The sequence below is a fragment of the Benincasa hispida genome, chromosome 7 (assembly GCF_009727055.1).
Source record: "Benincasa hispida cultivar B227 chromosome 7, ASM972705v1, whole genome shotgun sequence".
In the NCBI taxonomy this organism is placed as follows: Eukaryota; Viridiplantae; Streptophyta; class Magnoliopsida; order Cucurbitales; family Cucurbitaceae; genus Benincasa; species Benincasa hispida.
Genome location: NC_052355.1, coordinates 21,860,173 through 21,876,952, shown reverse-complemented (window position 1 = coordinate 21,876,952; position 16,780 = coordinate 21,860,173). Strand labels below are relative to the sequence as shown.

At 32.1% G+C, this 16,780-nt stretch overlaps 1 protein-coding gene and 1 non-coding gene across 3 annotated transcripts; both read right to left on the bottom strand.

Moving 5' to 3' along the window:
- Window positions 1–5,280: 5,280 nt before the first annotated feature.
- On the bottom strand, window positions 5,281–5,362 carry TRNAS-CGA. Its single transcript has one exon. It is a non-coding gene; the product is annotated as a tRNA-Ser (tRNA).
- A 2,310-nt stretch (window positions 5,363–7,672) lies between these two features.
- On the bottom strand, window positions 7,673–16,780 carry LOC120081561 (multiple inositol polyphosphate phosphatase 1). 2 transcript variants are annotated; one of them, XM_039036556.1, is made up of 12 exons: window positions 16,605–16,780; window positions 14,227–14,308; window positions 13,385–13,678; window positions 13,067–13,225; window positions 11,202–11,342; window positions 10,915–10,971; window positions 9,719–9,857; window positions 9,513–9,623; window positions 9,230–9,423; window positions 8,323–8,364; window positions 8,153–8,240; window positions 7,673–8,004 (listed from the first exon to the last, which is right to left on the bottom strand). In XM_039036556.1, exons 1-12 carry the CDS (start codon window positions 16,724–16,726, stop codon window positions 7,970–7,972), a joined length of 1,464 nt encoding a protein of 487 aa, XP_038892484.1. In that variant the 5' UTR covers window positions 16,727–16,780; the 3' UTR covers window positions 7,673–7,969. The 2 variants fall into 2 exon arrangements, with proteins under 2 accessions (XP_038892484.1, XP_038892483.1); XM_039036555.1 differs by having other exon boundaries at window positions 7,673–8,240.

Below are 16,780 nucleotides of genomic sequence, written 5' to 3'. Positions count from 1 at the left end.
GCAATTATTTCACGGATTCGAAATGTCGTTATAAAGTGGAAATTTGGGATCGAGAAATTGATTGTCTACAGTGCTCGTACCCATCTCGTGTGGTGTGAGTGTTTTTTTTGTCTGGACAAATGGAAACACGCCACGTCACTGTGATTGGTGTGGAGCCCGCCACCGTATTACACCACCCACTTAGGCTTACCGACTTATTTATTTATTTATTTATTTATTTATTTATTTATTTATTTATTTTAACTAAATAAATATTAAAGCTACCAGCATAATTTTAATAAAATTTTAAATTTAATAAAGTTAGAATTTAGGTCATGGGTATGAAACGTGTATAGTCATAAATGAAAGGTAATTTAGAAAATTAATCTGAATGAAGAGCATGAAGTGATCAATTGAATTGCGTTCGAAAATTATGACCTATCGTTATCATTATAATTACGATTACTATTATTGTTAATGTTTTAGAGAATCGGTAAATTTTGACACATTTACTGTTATTATTAGGATTTAGCTCTTAGATATAAAGATTAAATTCTTAATTTTAGATAAATGTGATCAAAAGCGATCTAATTATCTTTGCAATTAAGGTCTATGATTGATGTCGATGAAATTCAATTATGATTACACCAATTTACATTCTGATTTATAATAAGGTTTAACTTAATCGGATAACCTCAATAAATAGATTATTTAGGAAGATTTTATTTAATAGACTATTTATGATGTTTTTTCCAACATAAAATTTTAATTCCAATTTTATTTTTTAAATATCTTTTAATTTTGCATTTGATCTTCTGTAATTTTCTATTTTATTTTAATATGTGAGATTGGTGAATTTTGCTGGCAGTAAGTTGGATTATTCTTTCAAATGGTATTTGAGTGGTATGGTCATTTTTACAAATATATTAATAAAATAATGATTTAATGATACATAAAACTTCTGAAACAAAACTATTTTATATCTTTAAATTTTTGGTGTTATATAATTAAAGTAACAAACTAATAAATATATTCATTGAAATTAAGAATTATATTTATGTAAGGTTTCATTTGAGATTGTTGTAAGCCTTTAAAATAATTGTTAGAAAAATAAGTTGTGAAAAGAAGTAAAATAATATTGGATAAATTTAAAAAAAAAAATCAACGGTGAAAAATAAGTAAAATAAATTTCAGTTTAAACTTAAAAAAAATAGATTAGAGTGTTTAGTAAATAAATACAAAAACATCTTATTTCAAATATAATAACTAAAATCTTAAAATCATTTTTAAAATTTTTTTCTATAATTATTATTGTTTAATATGATAGATTTTGTTTGTTGTAAATTAATTTTTAAATATTAGAGAAAATATCTTTATTTTTAAAAAAATGAACATGGTATACTTTTTTTAAATGATGTATTTAACCTATGAAAATTAGAAAATAAATTTGATTAGATGAGAAATAGATAAATATTTTTTAAAGAAAGATTTAAAAGTAAATATTAATTAGATTTGAGGAGAATCTAAAATCGAGAAGGATATGGAGATTTAATTTAAATCTGTTTAAAAAAAAAACGTTAACATTTTTTACAAATCACTTTTGACATAGCTAACGGCCAAAATTTAGCCTAAATCCTAAACTTTCTCAGTTAAATCAATTAGGATTTTGTTTAAAACAGTTGAGATATGTTGTTGTAATTAGGGACTTAACTCCTTTATAACCCTTCAACGTTCAATGGTCTAATTTTAGTATGTGTATAAAAAATTGGTTATCTAATAACAATAATTTTTATATAAAAAAAAATATATATGTGGATGTTTCTAAAAAAAAAAAGTCAAATAATAATAAAAAAGAAAATTGAAAAGTAAAAAATTAACTAATAAGAAAAACTAAAATTAATATTTATTAAAAAAATATAAAAATTAAAATTAAACATTTAAAAACATAATATTAAAATTGAATGAAAAATCTAATTAAATAGCAATCTTTTGAATCTTCTATGGTACAGAATCTAAAATGGTATTTGATTCTCGATATAATAATTATATTTTAAATATTTTTTTTAATAAAAAATATCATTTTATTTTGTGGACATTAAATTTAACTATTAGTCTTAATGTTAGTTATAATAATTTTCATCCACCAAATTCAAGAGGATATTAACCCCAACTAATTTTAAAAAAATTAATGATAATATGTAGACTAAAATAGAATAAGTAATATAACAATCAAAAAGATATTTTAACATCTTCTTAATACATTACACAATATAATATTCTATTTAAATAAACATACAAAAACTAATCTTTGTGCCCAAGTCGAATGATATTTTTAACTTTAAAACAACTAGAGTATTGATATGTATTACACCTTTAACCGAAGTAAAAGTTTAAATTTTTACTCTAAACTAACAAAAAAAAAATTGAAAGGTACGAGTGAAATTGTGAATTTTATGCTTTAATGATTCTTTCTATGAAAATTCTAAATGTCTTCCAACTTTTTATAGGTTAAAAAACATTTTAAAGTCAGTAACTCCTTAAATTTTAATATTCAATTATTAAATCTTGGTTAGAAATCATTTTTGAACTTTCCTGAAAAATTTAATACTTGTACTTCTAAATTTGTAACTTGAACCTTGACTTTAATAATTCTCAATTTAGTCCATATAATTTACCATTTGTAACGATTTAATTCCTATCATAAAAAATAATATAAAAATATAATGAAATTTCTTAAACATGTAGACTACCAAACTAATTATGACCAATTTTATTTATAAATTATAATGATTAAGTTGTTATATAACCAGAATTAAGAATTAAGTTTAATGAAATTATTCAAGATAAAAATTCTATTATTTCAAATTTTAGATTGAAATTAGAATGACTGAATCATTACAAATTATAGTCTATGAACTATATTATCATTTTTACAAATGCTTAGATATCAAAAATAATTTTTAATCTTAAATCTTTGTTTATTTATAATAACTTAGTTTTTGTAAGAAAAATTATAATGATTTAGTCTCTATCAAATTTTTATTTTATATATATTTAATTTCCCACCGACAATTGAAAACGCTGTTAATGGCATTTTATTATATTATTAATATTGGTTGGTACTTGAAAAGGACCATAGGCTTCTGAAAAGTGGGGGAAAAAACCATATACTTTATTTTAATTTCAACTTAATATTTAAAGATGTATTTTATTTTGTATTTTCTTTCATATATTGTCCTTTGCATGATTGTGAGATGCTTTTAGCCAAATATTTTCTACTATTTTTATAAATTTTAGAAAAAAGATGAATTTGTTGTAAAATTGAATAGTAAAAGAAGGCACATGAATATTGAAAAATTATAGTATGTAAAATAAACAAATAAAATTTATAATAGAAATATGAAAATAGAAATAAATATGGAAATAGAAATATTTCTATAATTTCCCATCAATATCCTCTCTCTACAAAATTTAGAGAATGTCACTATTTATAGATAACTTAACGATTAAGATGTGACACTCTTTAGACACTATGGATGTATAGTCATAAAACATGTAGATAATTTGACATTAGACACATAGACAATATATATTAAAATATATGGAATAATGACATTTGGTCTTTGAACACTAAACATGGTTTATAATATAATTTATAATCTTTTAAATTTGGAAAGTTTTTGTCAGACTAATTATTTTAAATGACATTCTTTAAAAATTGTCACAAATTGTCGATACATAATTGGAAGTGTGCTTTTTTTTCTAATGTAGAAATAGTGAACTATTAAAATGGTATGAATAGTGATCATCATGCATAGATTTGGCTAGAGGGGTACAACCTTATGGAGTTTGAAAGCTATTCGATCAAGAAAGCGGTGATATTCGAGTCAGAAAATCATACCCTCGAGCCCAATTAAGTATGGGAAGAGAGGTAATTGTATAATGACTCTTTTATAAGGGCCCAAATGAAAAGTAACCCTAAAATCAAAAGTGGATAGAATTTGACCTTCTCTTGATGTCATCACCATGTAAAATTACTATTTAAACCTTTCTTCCTTTTGTAGATTTTTTTTTCTCATTTTGAATGTGTTTCTTCTTCTTCTTTTTTTCCTTCTTCTTCCTTTTTTATGTGTTTTTTTTCTTCATTCTTCTTCTTCTTCTTCTGATTTTGGTTAGTTCTTCTTTGTCTGTGTTCGTCTTCATCTTCGCTTCTGCGTACGTTTGTTCTCATATGCGTTTGTATTCTTCTTTTGTTGCGATGAGGAGTGAGAGCATGAATCGGGGAGCACGATAGGGAGTGAAAGCAAGAATCAACGAGCGAATAGGGAGTGAAAGCAATGGGGAGCGAGAGCGAGAATCAGAGAGCGTAATGGGGAGCGAGAGCAGATAGAGAGCGAGAGCAAGAATCAGCGAGTGAGAGCAAGAATCGGGGGAACGTGATGAAGAGCGAGAGCAAGAATCAGGGAGTGCGATGGGGAGCAAGAGCGAGAATAACTTCGAGCAATAGGCCCTCGTTTGCATTTGGGGTCAAGTTGGTAATTTCACAAAGTAATAACGTGAGTAGAAGACCATTTCTCATTTGTTTTTAAATCTTGAGCCATTTTTCATTTGGGCCCCTCAAATAAGGTCATCTATCCGCTGGACCCATGAGAAAAATGAGAGTTTAGGCCAAGGCTCAAACGGACTTGTTTCGCCTCAGCCTTGGCCCCCTCCCCATTGAATACGACATGCTCCAACCTATTTGGGTCTTAAGAAGAGGATAGTTTGGGTCAAAAGCTCAAACTAACCTCCTCGATTTTGACCTCCCTATTTGATGAACAACCCTAATTCATTTGGCTTGAAAATCAACCTAATATGACTTGGGAACGCTATGGACATCCAAAACCAAGATTTTACTATAAATACATCATTATGACTTAAAAAAATGAGTTCATTTTCATCCCTAAAAACTTTTGCAACAACCCAAAATCTCTTACTGTGACTTAGGTATTGAAGGCATTGTGGTAAGTACTACACCAATGCCCATATTCTTTTTGTTTTGTAGGTCATATTTATCCTAAATTATAAATTTACTGTTGTTGTCATGTGAAGATCATATACATTTTTCTCTATTTGAATTTTGGTACCAACGTTGACCATTTTTTATCAATTTCATTGATGGTCCTTATTATGAATAGAGGCAACTTTTTAACATAAAAAAAGATATTTTCGTAGATAACGAAGAATTAAAAAAAAAAAAAAAAAAAAAAAAAGAAGAAGAAAATGAAAAAAATGAAAGAAAAAATGAAAAAAATGAAAAATCGTCGACAGCAGGATTCGAACCTGCGCAGGCTAAGCCCAACAGATTTCGAGTCTGTCTACTTAACCACTCGGACATATCGACGATGTTGACAGCAAAGCAAACTATATAAATTTATTGTATGTTATTTAAAAATTTGCTATTTATGAAATAAAAATTGTATTTAAAGGAAATTTCTAATTCAAATTCAAAATATATATCTAAAAAATTGGTAAGACTTTCTCCTCTCTTTTTCTATTTTGAAGTTTTGTTAATTCACTAACTACTAAGTAATATCATTGAAAATTTTCTATTATTTTTCATTGAATACATTGACTAATCAATTCCCTTATTTATACAAGGAAATAAGACCTAATAGTATAAGAAAAAATCTATCCTAAACCAAATCTTTAAATAATTAGGTTATAAAAGATAAAGATAATTACAGAAATTATCCTAACTTTAATTCATTACAACAATCATCAACCAATTTTAACATTCACCAATAACTAAATACTAAATTGAAATTTGTTTATACATAAGAGATTAATCTAAAAAAATACCTAAGAATTAAAGACAAAAACGTACATTTTGCTATTTTAATTGAGTAATATTTAGATGTACCCATCTTTATACATCTCCTTAATTACATAATAAAAAACATATGTATATTCTTAAAAAAATCAAAAGTCTGTCATGTGGTAATATATTGATTGGATGACAAAGTGGGCACCACAAAGATGATTGTAGCCTAGAATGCATCCAAGTAATATTACAAATATATATATATATAAAAGATATAAAATAGTTTTAAAAATTAAGTTTTTTTTTTTTTTTTTAAAGATTAAATTATAAGTTTAGTCTAAGGTAGTTATCATTGTAACGGTATTGTTATAGTTGAGGAAGTAGGGATCCATCTTCGATGGGTTAAGATAGATTCGTTGATTTCTTGGAGATTGCTCAAAGGCTTGAATTGTTTGAACGACGAGCTTCGGCCTCATTCTTAGCTTCTTGTTTAGTCTAAAGGGTGGCAATCGTTTTTTAATTGAAGAACATGCCCTCCATGAGTGGTTGCAGTTATGACTAGAGATATGTTATCCACTTAATTCTTTGTTTTTGCTTGCTAAGAAAACTTTACCGAATGTTTAATAGGTACTGAAGCTTAATTTTGTGTCAAATAGATCTTATGTAATTTAAAATTATCAAATATGTTTCTCAACTTTGAATTCGATGTTTAATGGATCACTTTGATATATTTAGAACTTTTAAAATTGAATGGTATGTCAAGGGTTCAATCCATGGTGGCCACGAGTTTCCTTCACACTCAAATGTTGTAGAGTGTTGTTTAGATTAGTCAAAGTACATGTAAATTGACCCAAACACTCATGGATATATAAAAAAAATGAATTGTTTGTCCAATAGAATTTCCAGCTTTAAATTTTGTTTATAGTAGGCCTATGAATTGTAAAAAAAAAAAAAAAAAAAAAAAAAAAAAAAAAAAAAAAAAAAAAGATGAATTGATCGAGGATCTATTAGATTATTAGTTGCAAAATTAAAAATTTCAAGACCTATTAGAGACCAAATAAACAAAGACATGAAAGTTCAAGAACTAAACTTCTAAATTAAATAAATTTAAAATTATTGGTTTTTTTTTAAAAAAAAAATGTTAACAAATAGATTAGAAAATTGAATTAGGTAGCTACAAATACATCCTTTTAAAAGATGGCCAAATATTTTCTATACTAAAAAAAGGTCCATGCAGCTCAGAAGCATAGTATTAAATTTCTCTCGACTTGTTGAGATTTCTATAATTTTATAGACTCGTTACCGACATGAGAGGTGAATCGATATTTTCATTGAAAAATTAAAAAAAAAAAAAAATCACGAAACATACAAAAAAATGTGCAACAAATGTAGATACAATATAAATAACATACATGTTAAGTTGTTCAAAGAGCACGTCTATAGTTCATACAAAGTTGAACAGTATTTCAATTTGCCTGCTGATATTTTTCAGGAGGCTTGTAGTTAGAAAGCTTCTTTCTAGTCGATTGTAATTCATGTTTATATCTTTTCTTTTTCTCTCCTTTGGAGAATTAGTCTCTCTTAATCTTTTATTCATTTTCAAACACGAGATTTTTCTTTGACGTAAGAGTAACTATCAATTACGAGTTTTATTTTACATTAGAACTCTTTTCCTCTCTTAAATTGAAAGCTACTAACTTTAAATTTAATCGAGTGCAAGACCGCAAATTCTCGTCAATAATAAATTTAATTATGTTTTAAATACGAAAAATCAGTAGAGATTAATTTGAATATTATTTAAATGATTTCAAAAGTTACAATTTAGGCTTGTATAAGTTTTTGTAGACAAACTAGCTTCGAAAGTCGTTGCAAAGAAAATTGTGAATCTAGTAACAAAAGAAAGATATTTTAGAAGGCTTGGACAAAAATGGTAAAAGGGTTCGAACAAGCTCAATCCTTTTCCTTATGTATGTACAGATAAGAATATCGTAAAAGAGTGACCTAAATCTTGATTTAGAAGTACAAAAAATGAAGCATTTGCCTTTTGTGGTAAAACAAAACACCAAGCAAATGCCAAATGGTATGAGTCTAAATCTTTAAATAAAAGAGATTTGTGAAACAGATGGAAGCTCAAGATCCGGGTAAAACGAAACTCGAAATTAGCATGGAAAATGAGTAAACTCCTGCCTACATGTAAAACCCGGATTCGGCGTCGTCTGCGCCTGTTGATGATATACACGTTAAGAAAACAAACAATGTCAAGAACAAAGATTGTATAGTTAGTAGGCATCATTTATTACAATTCATCTTTTCGAGGTTGTTTATCATCATTGCGAAGCCAGAAGAGCCAACGAAACAATGATAACTTACTCGGTTCGGGTGGCGGCATTGGTTCTTCCCCATTCAAAGTGCACAGCGTGTTGAAATCATGTTCAAGATGAGGAGCCACAATTTTATCCTGCAAAAGATGTCAATTTAAGATTATCATTCCGTGGTAACAAAATACTTGCATAATTCAAAACAGAGGTCATAATTCTTACCTTAAACATTTGGAAGGAGCAAAAATCTGAACCATCACAACCCTATTCATCCAAATACAAAAAATAATGTTAGAATACCATCTAACGAGAAAACTCAAAGAAACCAAAAGAACACAAAGATAGTAACATATTGCAATATCAAGTGAAGTTACAATACACCAATAGTCTTTCAAGAAGGCTATCTTTCTCCCAAAGTCCCCCGATGAAAACTCTCACCAAAATCATCTACACCCTCTAAGGTCCATAACTCCCTTTATTAATAGCCAAAAATACCACTAGATAAACCCTCTTACTAATATCATACCAATCTGGCACATATATATTTAATTAGTATTCTTACAAATTCTTGAACAACCTAAAAGATCAGCAAGAAAAGTCAAGAATAGAAAACATTGAGAAGAAAATCCAACCTTAGAATCGAATGATCAATGAATGTAGTTCTTAAAGCAAAATAACATTAAGGTCCCATTAGAAAATGATTTCATTTTTAATTTTCTATTTTTTAAATTCATGTTTGTTTACTCATAGTTTTTTCTTTCTTTTTTTTGATATTCGTGAGTGTCCAAACCAACTTGCTTACTTGTTTACTTATAGTTTTCTTAATATAGTTTTCACATTTCCTAAAAAAAAATATTTAAATTCTTTGTCAAATTTTAAAAACAAATAAAAAAAAGGAAAAAAAAAATTAGCTTTGTCTTTGAAAACCGTGGTAGAAAGTGAGAACAAAATAAAGAAACCTATACGGATGGAAGTGGTCTTTCTAAGCATATTTTCAAAACCCAACAGATTGGGGGGGAGGGGGGTGGTTATGCATTAATGACATAAGCATGGAATTTTTATGGAAGTCCAAACATGAGCTATAAATAAGAAATGATACGAGACTTCGAGTGATTGCAAGGGCACTAACCGGCATTGCTATGGGTTCTTCATTATGCAAGACTCGCACAAAGTACTCGTCCGCCGACGAGTTAGCGGGGCAGCTATAGAGAACCAGCATGTTATTACCAGCAAAAGGTGCAACAGCGCTTCCCTTCCAGATTCTAGTAGCTGGAGGCCGTGGAGGAAGTTGCAAGGACTGCTCCTTTTGGATTCGTTTAAACACTGTTATATTCAGATAACAAAAAAGTCCAAAACTGAGAAAAGGGAATGAATAAATATAAGTGCTTTGGTCATACAAAAAAACCACTTGCCATGTCCTTCTCCTTCAAGGAAGAGCCCGAGCAAACATGTGAATGGAAGTATAGTTTCAGCATGCGCGAAACGAAGTCTTGCCTTCTCATAGCTGCCAGGAGCTTGATTTTCTACCAGCAACAGAATATGAAAAACATAGTAAGACAGTTAAGAAACTCTACTAAATAATTTCCAGCATTGACCATTCAGATGTGTGTATAAATACCTTCTTTGGCTGTGATAGCATTCTCCATGGATTGAACAATATCTTCCAACAAAGGAACTCCCATTTTATAGTTTAATGAATTGCCATAACCCTTCAATATAAACACCTCCATATCATCCGTCCACTCCAACAAAGCAACCTGAGCACATAAGACAGAGATTGCAAAGCTGAGAATCAAGAAATGCAGAACCTACCAAACGTGATAAAGGCAGCTTGCACAGCTGAACCAAAATCACTCCACAAAAGGTTGTATACAAGTGGATTAGAAAGAACTGTAAAATCTGATCATCTTGGTTGATAAATCTTCCGTGGTACAAGCTAACCTTGTATACGAGCTCACTGGTCATTCAAGCTAACCTATATGTGTGTTAGCGACTCCGCCGTGGGAAGAGCCGCTTCTTTCTTGATAGGGGGGGCTTCTATTCACCAACGCAGACTAAAAGTGCTCTCCGAACCGTGCTGGATAGTCACCCATCACACGGCTCTCAAACCCAACCCGTGGTGGATCCCGGTTTAGGTATTGTTCCTCCAATGATCGTAGTACCAAGTACTTCTTGCCGAGCTCTCATATGATCTGATTTATAAGTAAGCATCTCTTGCATCCCCCACTCCCGTCCCGGGGCGCTAAGGGGCTTTTGTTTTTGGAACAGATGGCAGTGTTTTACTGACGCCTCGAATCAAACTTTTGTTGTGACATGCTATGTTTTCTCCCCCATTGCTAGTAGGTTGATGGGTCGCACACCCGGCACACATGTTTTGGCCTTGTGTGTCCATAACTCAAAATAGGTGACCTAACGGCTGCCGCCCGTGGCATATCGCGCGTAACAAATCCTTATTAAGTAATGGGTTTTTAAGGGGGCCTGCTTACGGGCCAGGCGTCTCTCTGACCTGATAACTAGTATCGCCCCATCTCTTTCTCTCTGTTCTTTTAAGAAAATGCACTTCTCTCCAACTATTTGTAGCTTGATTTTCCATCCAACCCTTTTCAGATTCGTATGATGGCATACATAAATATAGATCCATATTCTCTGTTCCTTTTAATAAAAGCTAAATTTAGTTAGATATATACATAATGAGATGAGAAGTAATAAGCTCTACTTGCAACATGAAATATGAGGACCTTTAACAAACATTTAAAACCAAATCGTACCATTAACATGACAGTAAATAATAAGTAAGACTGATAATCCAGGTACCTCCGAAGGGCTGAACAATCCACAAGCTTGATCCGTTATGTCCAATAAGGATGCTTCCTGCAGATGAAGGACAGGGGATTCTCTTAGGATCATAAATGTTTTCTTAGAAAAATCCCCATTTTCAATATCATCGTCAAATAAAAGATTAGCTTGTTACTTTGCAAGCATACCCCAAGATAAAACAATGACTGTAAAATTTCAAAATCCATTTTCAATATCCTTGAACCTGAATATTTTAGGGGGGCACTTTGACATTCCGTATTCCAAATATATGAATGAAAAATCACCTGCTTACAGAGAAACCAAAGAGATGAAATGTGCTGCTGGGTAAAATTTAGACCATAACGTTCAGAGAGTGACTTAGTTATATCATCAAGTACAGGTTCCTTAAGCTTGTCAACTTCAGGTTCCTGATTCTTCCTGTAATCCTGCATTGAAAATTGACAGCAACCAGTCAACCACTAAACATCTAACTAATAATGGCGGATTTAAGGCTTGAAAACAATTTAGTCAAGTCTAAAGTAATAAACATTGACCTACTGAAATTTAAACAGGTAGAAATAAATCGATAAAAGTTCTGGAATTAACATTCAGAAAATTCTAGGACAATGATGAACACGAGATGGATGTGATATCAATGAATTTGTACATTTAATGCTTTCAAAATGCTTCCATTCAACATGAGATTTAGATACCATCGTTACAAAATATGAATTTTCGAAATTCTTCATCAACTGGAAAAATCTTTTGTTCTCCCTTTAAATGGGACGTCTTTGTATCTTTAGATAATAATTTCATTCATCAATGAAATAGTTTCATCATCTTAATCATTTGTCTTTCTCTACTTTGCATTTCCTCATCTTTATCATTTGTCTTTCTTTAAAACTTGCTCGTTCTCTGATTTTTTGGTTTGGTCGGGGAGCTCTGTCTCCTATTCTTTCGAGTTCCATTTTCATTTAACCAATAGGGAGATGACTGAGGTTGCCTCTCTTCTATCTTTGTTGGAAGAGTGCAATTTTAGGGAGGGGAGAAGGGATGATCGTGTCTGAAGCGGATGTTAGCTCTCTTCTATTGAACCAGTAGAGGAGAACGTAGGTTGCCTGCCTCTCTTCTATGGAAGGCTTTTCTTGTAAGTCTTTCTTTAGGTCGCAGTTGGATCCCTCTCCTATTAGTGAGTTGGTCTTTGATGTGGTTTGCAGGATTAAGATTCTAAGAAAATCAAGTTCTTCACCTGACAAGTTTTGCTAGGTCGAGTAAATACTTTGGATAGGTTTATTAGGAAGATGACCTCGTCAATGAGTCCTTTCTGTTGTATTCTTTGTCGGAATGTGGAGGAAGACCGAGATCACCTTTGCGGCTGCCAATTTGCAAGGTCTATGTGGATTTGTTTCTCGTAGGAGTTTGATGTTCAGACAGTTGGCCAAAGGGATATTTGTATGATGATTGGGTAGTTTCTACCTTTCAAAGAGAGGTCATTTTTCGTGGTTTGATGGGGTGTGTGTTGTATTGTGGGATATTTAGAGGAGAGAAATAATAGTGTTCAGAGGTATGGATAGGACCTTAGAAAGGTTTCATATTTTGCTTTGGGCTTCGGTTTCAAAGTTTTTTGTAATTATTCCCTAGGTAACATCTTACTTAGTTGGAAACCCTCTCTTTAGAGGACGTATAGTTGGAAACTCTCTTTAGAGGGGGTGTTTTGTGGATTGTTTTTTTGTATGTCCTTGTGATTCTTTCATTTTTTTTTTTTTTTCTCAATGAAAGTTGTTGATTCTATTTATTAAAAAAAAAAATGAAGAAGAAGAAGAAGAAGAAGAAAGAAAGAAAAAAATACATCGAAATAGTTTCTCGTTTAAAAAATTATTGTTTATTTTTACATTTTTTTTAATCATCCATCATCACATGCTCAAGTTTTAAACACCTGCAAGAAATTAAAGGCATGTAGAAAGACTAATGAAAAATAACATTTAAATATATGTTTAAGAGAGTACGAGTTCTAGATTTTCCATTCACAAACAAAATAATAATACATAACAGTAACAGAAGTGCAAAATAGTAAACAAAAGTATGATTTTAATGAAAATAGTAATACAAATTTTGGCACATATAAACTACAGAATTCAGAAATGAGAAGATATTAAGAATTCGTAAGTACCTCATATCTCCGACAGCAATCAAAAAACCTAAGCATCGTATCACTGGCACGACTCTCACTGACCACAGAAAAAGCTCGATGACGATCTGATCCAAGGCTTCCTCGCCCACTGAATAGCCCCATACCAAATGCCACAGCACTAGCTGATGCCCGAGGAATCTAATTATTCATGGGTGAATGAACATAAGCATACAGTTTATGGTTCAAACAAATAAATGGAACTCCAAGTCTATATCCTCCTAATTCATCAATAATTAGTTTGTAACAATTAAAAAATAAGAGGCGGACAACACAAACAATGCCAAAAGCGAAAATAACCTGAGTTGCTCTGATTGTATATACGTTGGGGTGATAATCATCACTAAACAAGTCAGAAAACAATTTTCTTGTTCGGATTCCAAGATCATACAATTCTTTCTCTCCTTCTGGAATTAATTCTCCACCATTCACTTTTTCTCTCCAAGGAGATTTCCATCCCTTCATCCAGGAAGGAACTTTATGCAGAGACAAGCCATTTCCTACAGCAGATTTTAAAAGCGTCTCTAACTGATTTTCCAAGTTGTTTAACTCTCTGATCCGTTTTTTGGTTGGAGCACGAGTTCCGTGCCTAGCCTGAGAAAAAATAAACCACTAAATCTATTCATTTCTTTGGAATCTTTAGTTTTCAAAGAATTGTAGATGAGTCGAATCAAGCATTGTTATTCAAAAGCTTGCAAATAAACCATGCAAAAGAATCTGGTATAGAATTCCAAGCTATGCAATAAAGTACTGATACATTCACATATGCACCAAAAAACACATACTCTGCGAGAATCAGTGGCAGGAAACCAATCCTGAATACCTCCCCTTCTATAGCGAACATGAAGGTATCATTTGCCATTAGAAGTTCATACAAGAAGCCTAATACATATCGACCAAAGAGAAAACTTTGGAGTCAACTGATATGACACAGATGAAAAATCAATCTTAAGTAGGCATACATGATACACTCCAATCATTCATAATCTATCAATAAAATTCTGAAATATAAATCTTTTACTTCCACATAATGCTTTTACGCTGGCAAACCACTATAACTCCCTATCAAAAAGCATCATGGAAGATAATTAACCTTAACCAAATTGTTGTCTGGAAACCAACAAGTTTGGAATATAACTTACCACAAGATTTAAATGAATTGGAACACATCCATCAGGAGCGGGAACATAGTTACTATTACGACCACCTTTCGCTGCACCATATCTGTCCAGAAACATCAATATTAGAAGTTAGCTTTTTTACTGTGGCATTGTACTTCATGACTATTAAAAACTGCATCGCGCTTGTGCAGAAAACATAGGGCATGGTCATTTTTTTTCCTAATAAGATTCTAAGAAACAACTTTTTTTTGTTGATATTTGAAAAATAACAAGAACAATACACACAAAAACCCCTCTAGGCTGCCCGCAAGTTGCTTGCAGCTTAAGAATACAAAAATACAAAAAGTTTCAATATCAAACTAGTAAGCCCCTCAATTGTCCATACAAATCAAACTTGCAACCTAAAGTAACCAGAAAGCTTTCCAATTACAAATAATCCCATTGACTGAATAATTAAGTAGATTTGGGAAAAAAAACTAAACATGACCTTCCAATTAGAAATATAGAACGTCATCCCAGAAGGCGGTCACAGTTGCATATAGTGGTAGGGTAATCTAAAATCAAGCTGTGGATACCTGTAATCGCTTACAAAGTCCAATCAATAAGTCTGTCTATTACAATAAGTCCAATCAATTAGTCCATCTTGTGTTGATAATTCCCATAAGTCCAATCAATAAGTCCATCTTGACATCCATCCTACTAGTTTCTTTTCTAATTCTTTTATTTCATTGATGCCTCTATAAACATTTATAGCACTTTCTTGCTCTTCGGCGGGCATTAGAAAGAACTAGTACTTCTGGTGGTGTTTTGTGTTAATAATTATTGAAAGAATGTGGTAAAGGATGCAAGAAGTGTTATGCTGTTATGTTTGATCATGTTTAATACTCATTATGGGAGGAAGTGAACCTACATTAGTTCCAGAGTGGTTGAGAAGTTCTGGAAGTCTTTCTGGGAGTGGATTGCAGCTCAACAATTTGCATCGTCTTCTTCTCACTCAGATATTTCTTCTCAAGCTCATTATTTGAGGAGTATAAATACAAAGAGCATTAGCGATATAGATAAACCACATTTTGATTTCTTGGATTGGTCATCTTCATCAAGCTCGAGGAGGAGTTCTAGCAGTGGCTCTGGGAAGAATGCTTAGAGTAGATTTAATAGGAATCATCGTGACAGAGACCCTGAGAAGGAGAAAGAAATGTCAAATCTTGAGGACCCCTGGGGTTAGACTTTTCTAGGCCTCTGGAAAACATATTTTCCAGAAGAGTTGAGAAGGAAACTTTGTGGCGTTCTCATTCAATGATATCTAGGGAGCAAGGTGATTTATTTCCTCAAAGAGTTGCTGTCAACTTTAAAAGTGGAGGCTATAATCGTAAGGCTAACAGTAATGGCTTTCATTCAGGAAGTACCACTAACGGTATCACTAATAAGGCTGTTTTGAACAAGGATTTTCCATCACTTTAATCAGAAGACAGGAAAGGAGGACCCGATGTAGGACGAGTTTCATCTCCTGGCTTGACCACATCTGTTCAGAGCTTGCCTATTGGAAGTTCAACTTTGATTGGCAGGGAGGGATGGACATCAGCTCTGGCTGAGGTGCCAACTATAGTCACAGGCTCTCCGGCTGCTCCATCATCTGTTCAACAGACTGTTGCTGCCAATTCTGGCTTGGGGTCCCCAAATGCAACAACTCCACGTAAGATGGCTAAAGCTTTAACACAGGCACTAACAAGACCTCGTGCTACTTCTCAGTCAACTGAGTTATCTGTCAAGACACAAAGGCTTGAGGAATTGGCCATTACGCAGTCCAGGCAATTAATCCCACTAACGCCTTCGATGTCTAAAGTTTTGGTTCTTAATTCTTTCGAAAAATCTAAGTCCAAATGAGCATCCAGAATTGCTGAAATGAATGTGCCTGGCAAGGGCGGTTAACAACAGCTCTCTCTGGTGTAAGATAATAGTCAGCCTCTTCGAGGTGGACAAATCAAGTCCGATTCTCCAAAGACCACTCATGGGAAGTTTCTGGTTCTCAAACCAGTATGGGAGAATGGTGTGTTAAAGGATGGCTGAAATCATATAATTGATATTAAAAAATCAAATGCATGATCAGGCCATTGACCTTTCTTGCCAATTTCTCATGTGCATTCGTGGAAGGAGATGAAGCTAAATTTTAAAATACGGAATTTCTAAATTTCTATTTCAATCGTCTAATCGGAATCATGACTACTGTTCAAAACAGGATTCAAACAAACACATCGAAATCCAGAGATGTTGCCGATGGATTAAATCATCAGTCATCCACACAAATAACTAAATCAACACAAAACAAATACAAAAATAGATTGAGAAAAAGAAAAAAAAACAATTCAGACAGCACAAAATCCACAAAATAGATGAGAAACCTGGTAACAGTGGACAAATGTTGCTTTACACCGAACGATAGCTCCCCGGCTCTCGAATTAGAGAATAGGAATAAGAAAATCAGAAGAAGAATCGCCATGAAAATTTTCTTCCTTGCTGCCATTCATTCATCAAAGCATGAATATAAACAAAACAAACAAGAAACCACCGAGAAACG

What these genes read in the sequence shown, in the direction of transcription:
- LOC120081561 (XM_039036555.1), bottom strand. Translation starts at nt 16,726, where the DNA reads ATGGCAGCAAGGAAGAAAATTTTCATGGCGATTCTTCTTCTGATTTTC. An exon ending in CATTTGTCCACTGTTACCAG is followed by an intron (nt 14,309 to 16,604) that starts GTTTCTCATCTA and finishes GTTTCTGGACAG; the next exon opens with ATATGGTGCAGCGAAAGGTG. An exon ending in GATTGTTCAGCCCTTCGGAG is followed by an intron (nt 9,858 to 10,914) that starts GTACCTGGATTA and finishes TTATGTGCTCAG; the next exon opens with GTTGCTTTGTTGGAGTGGAC.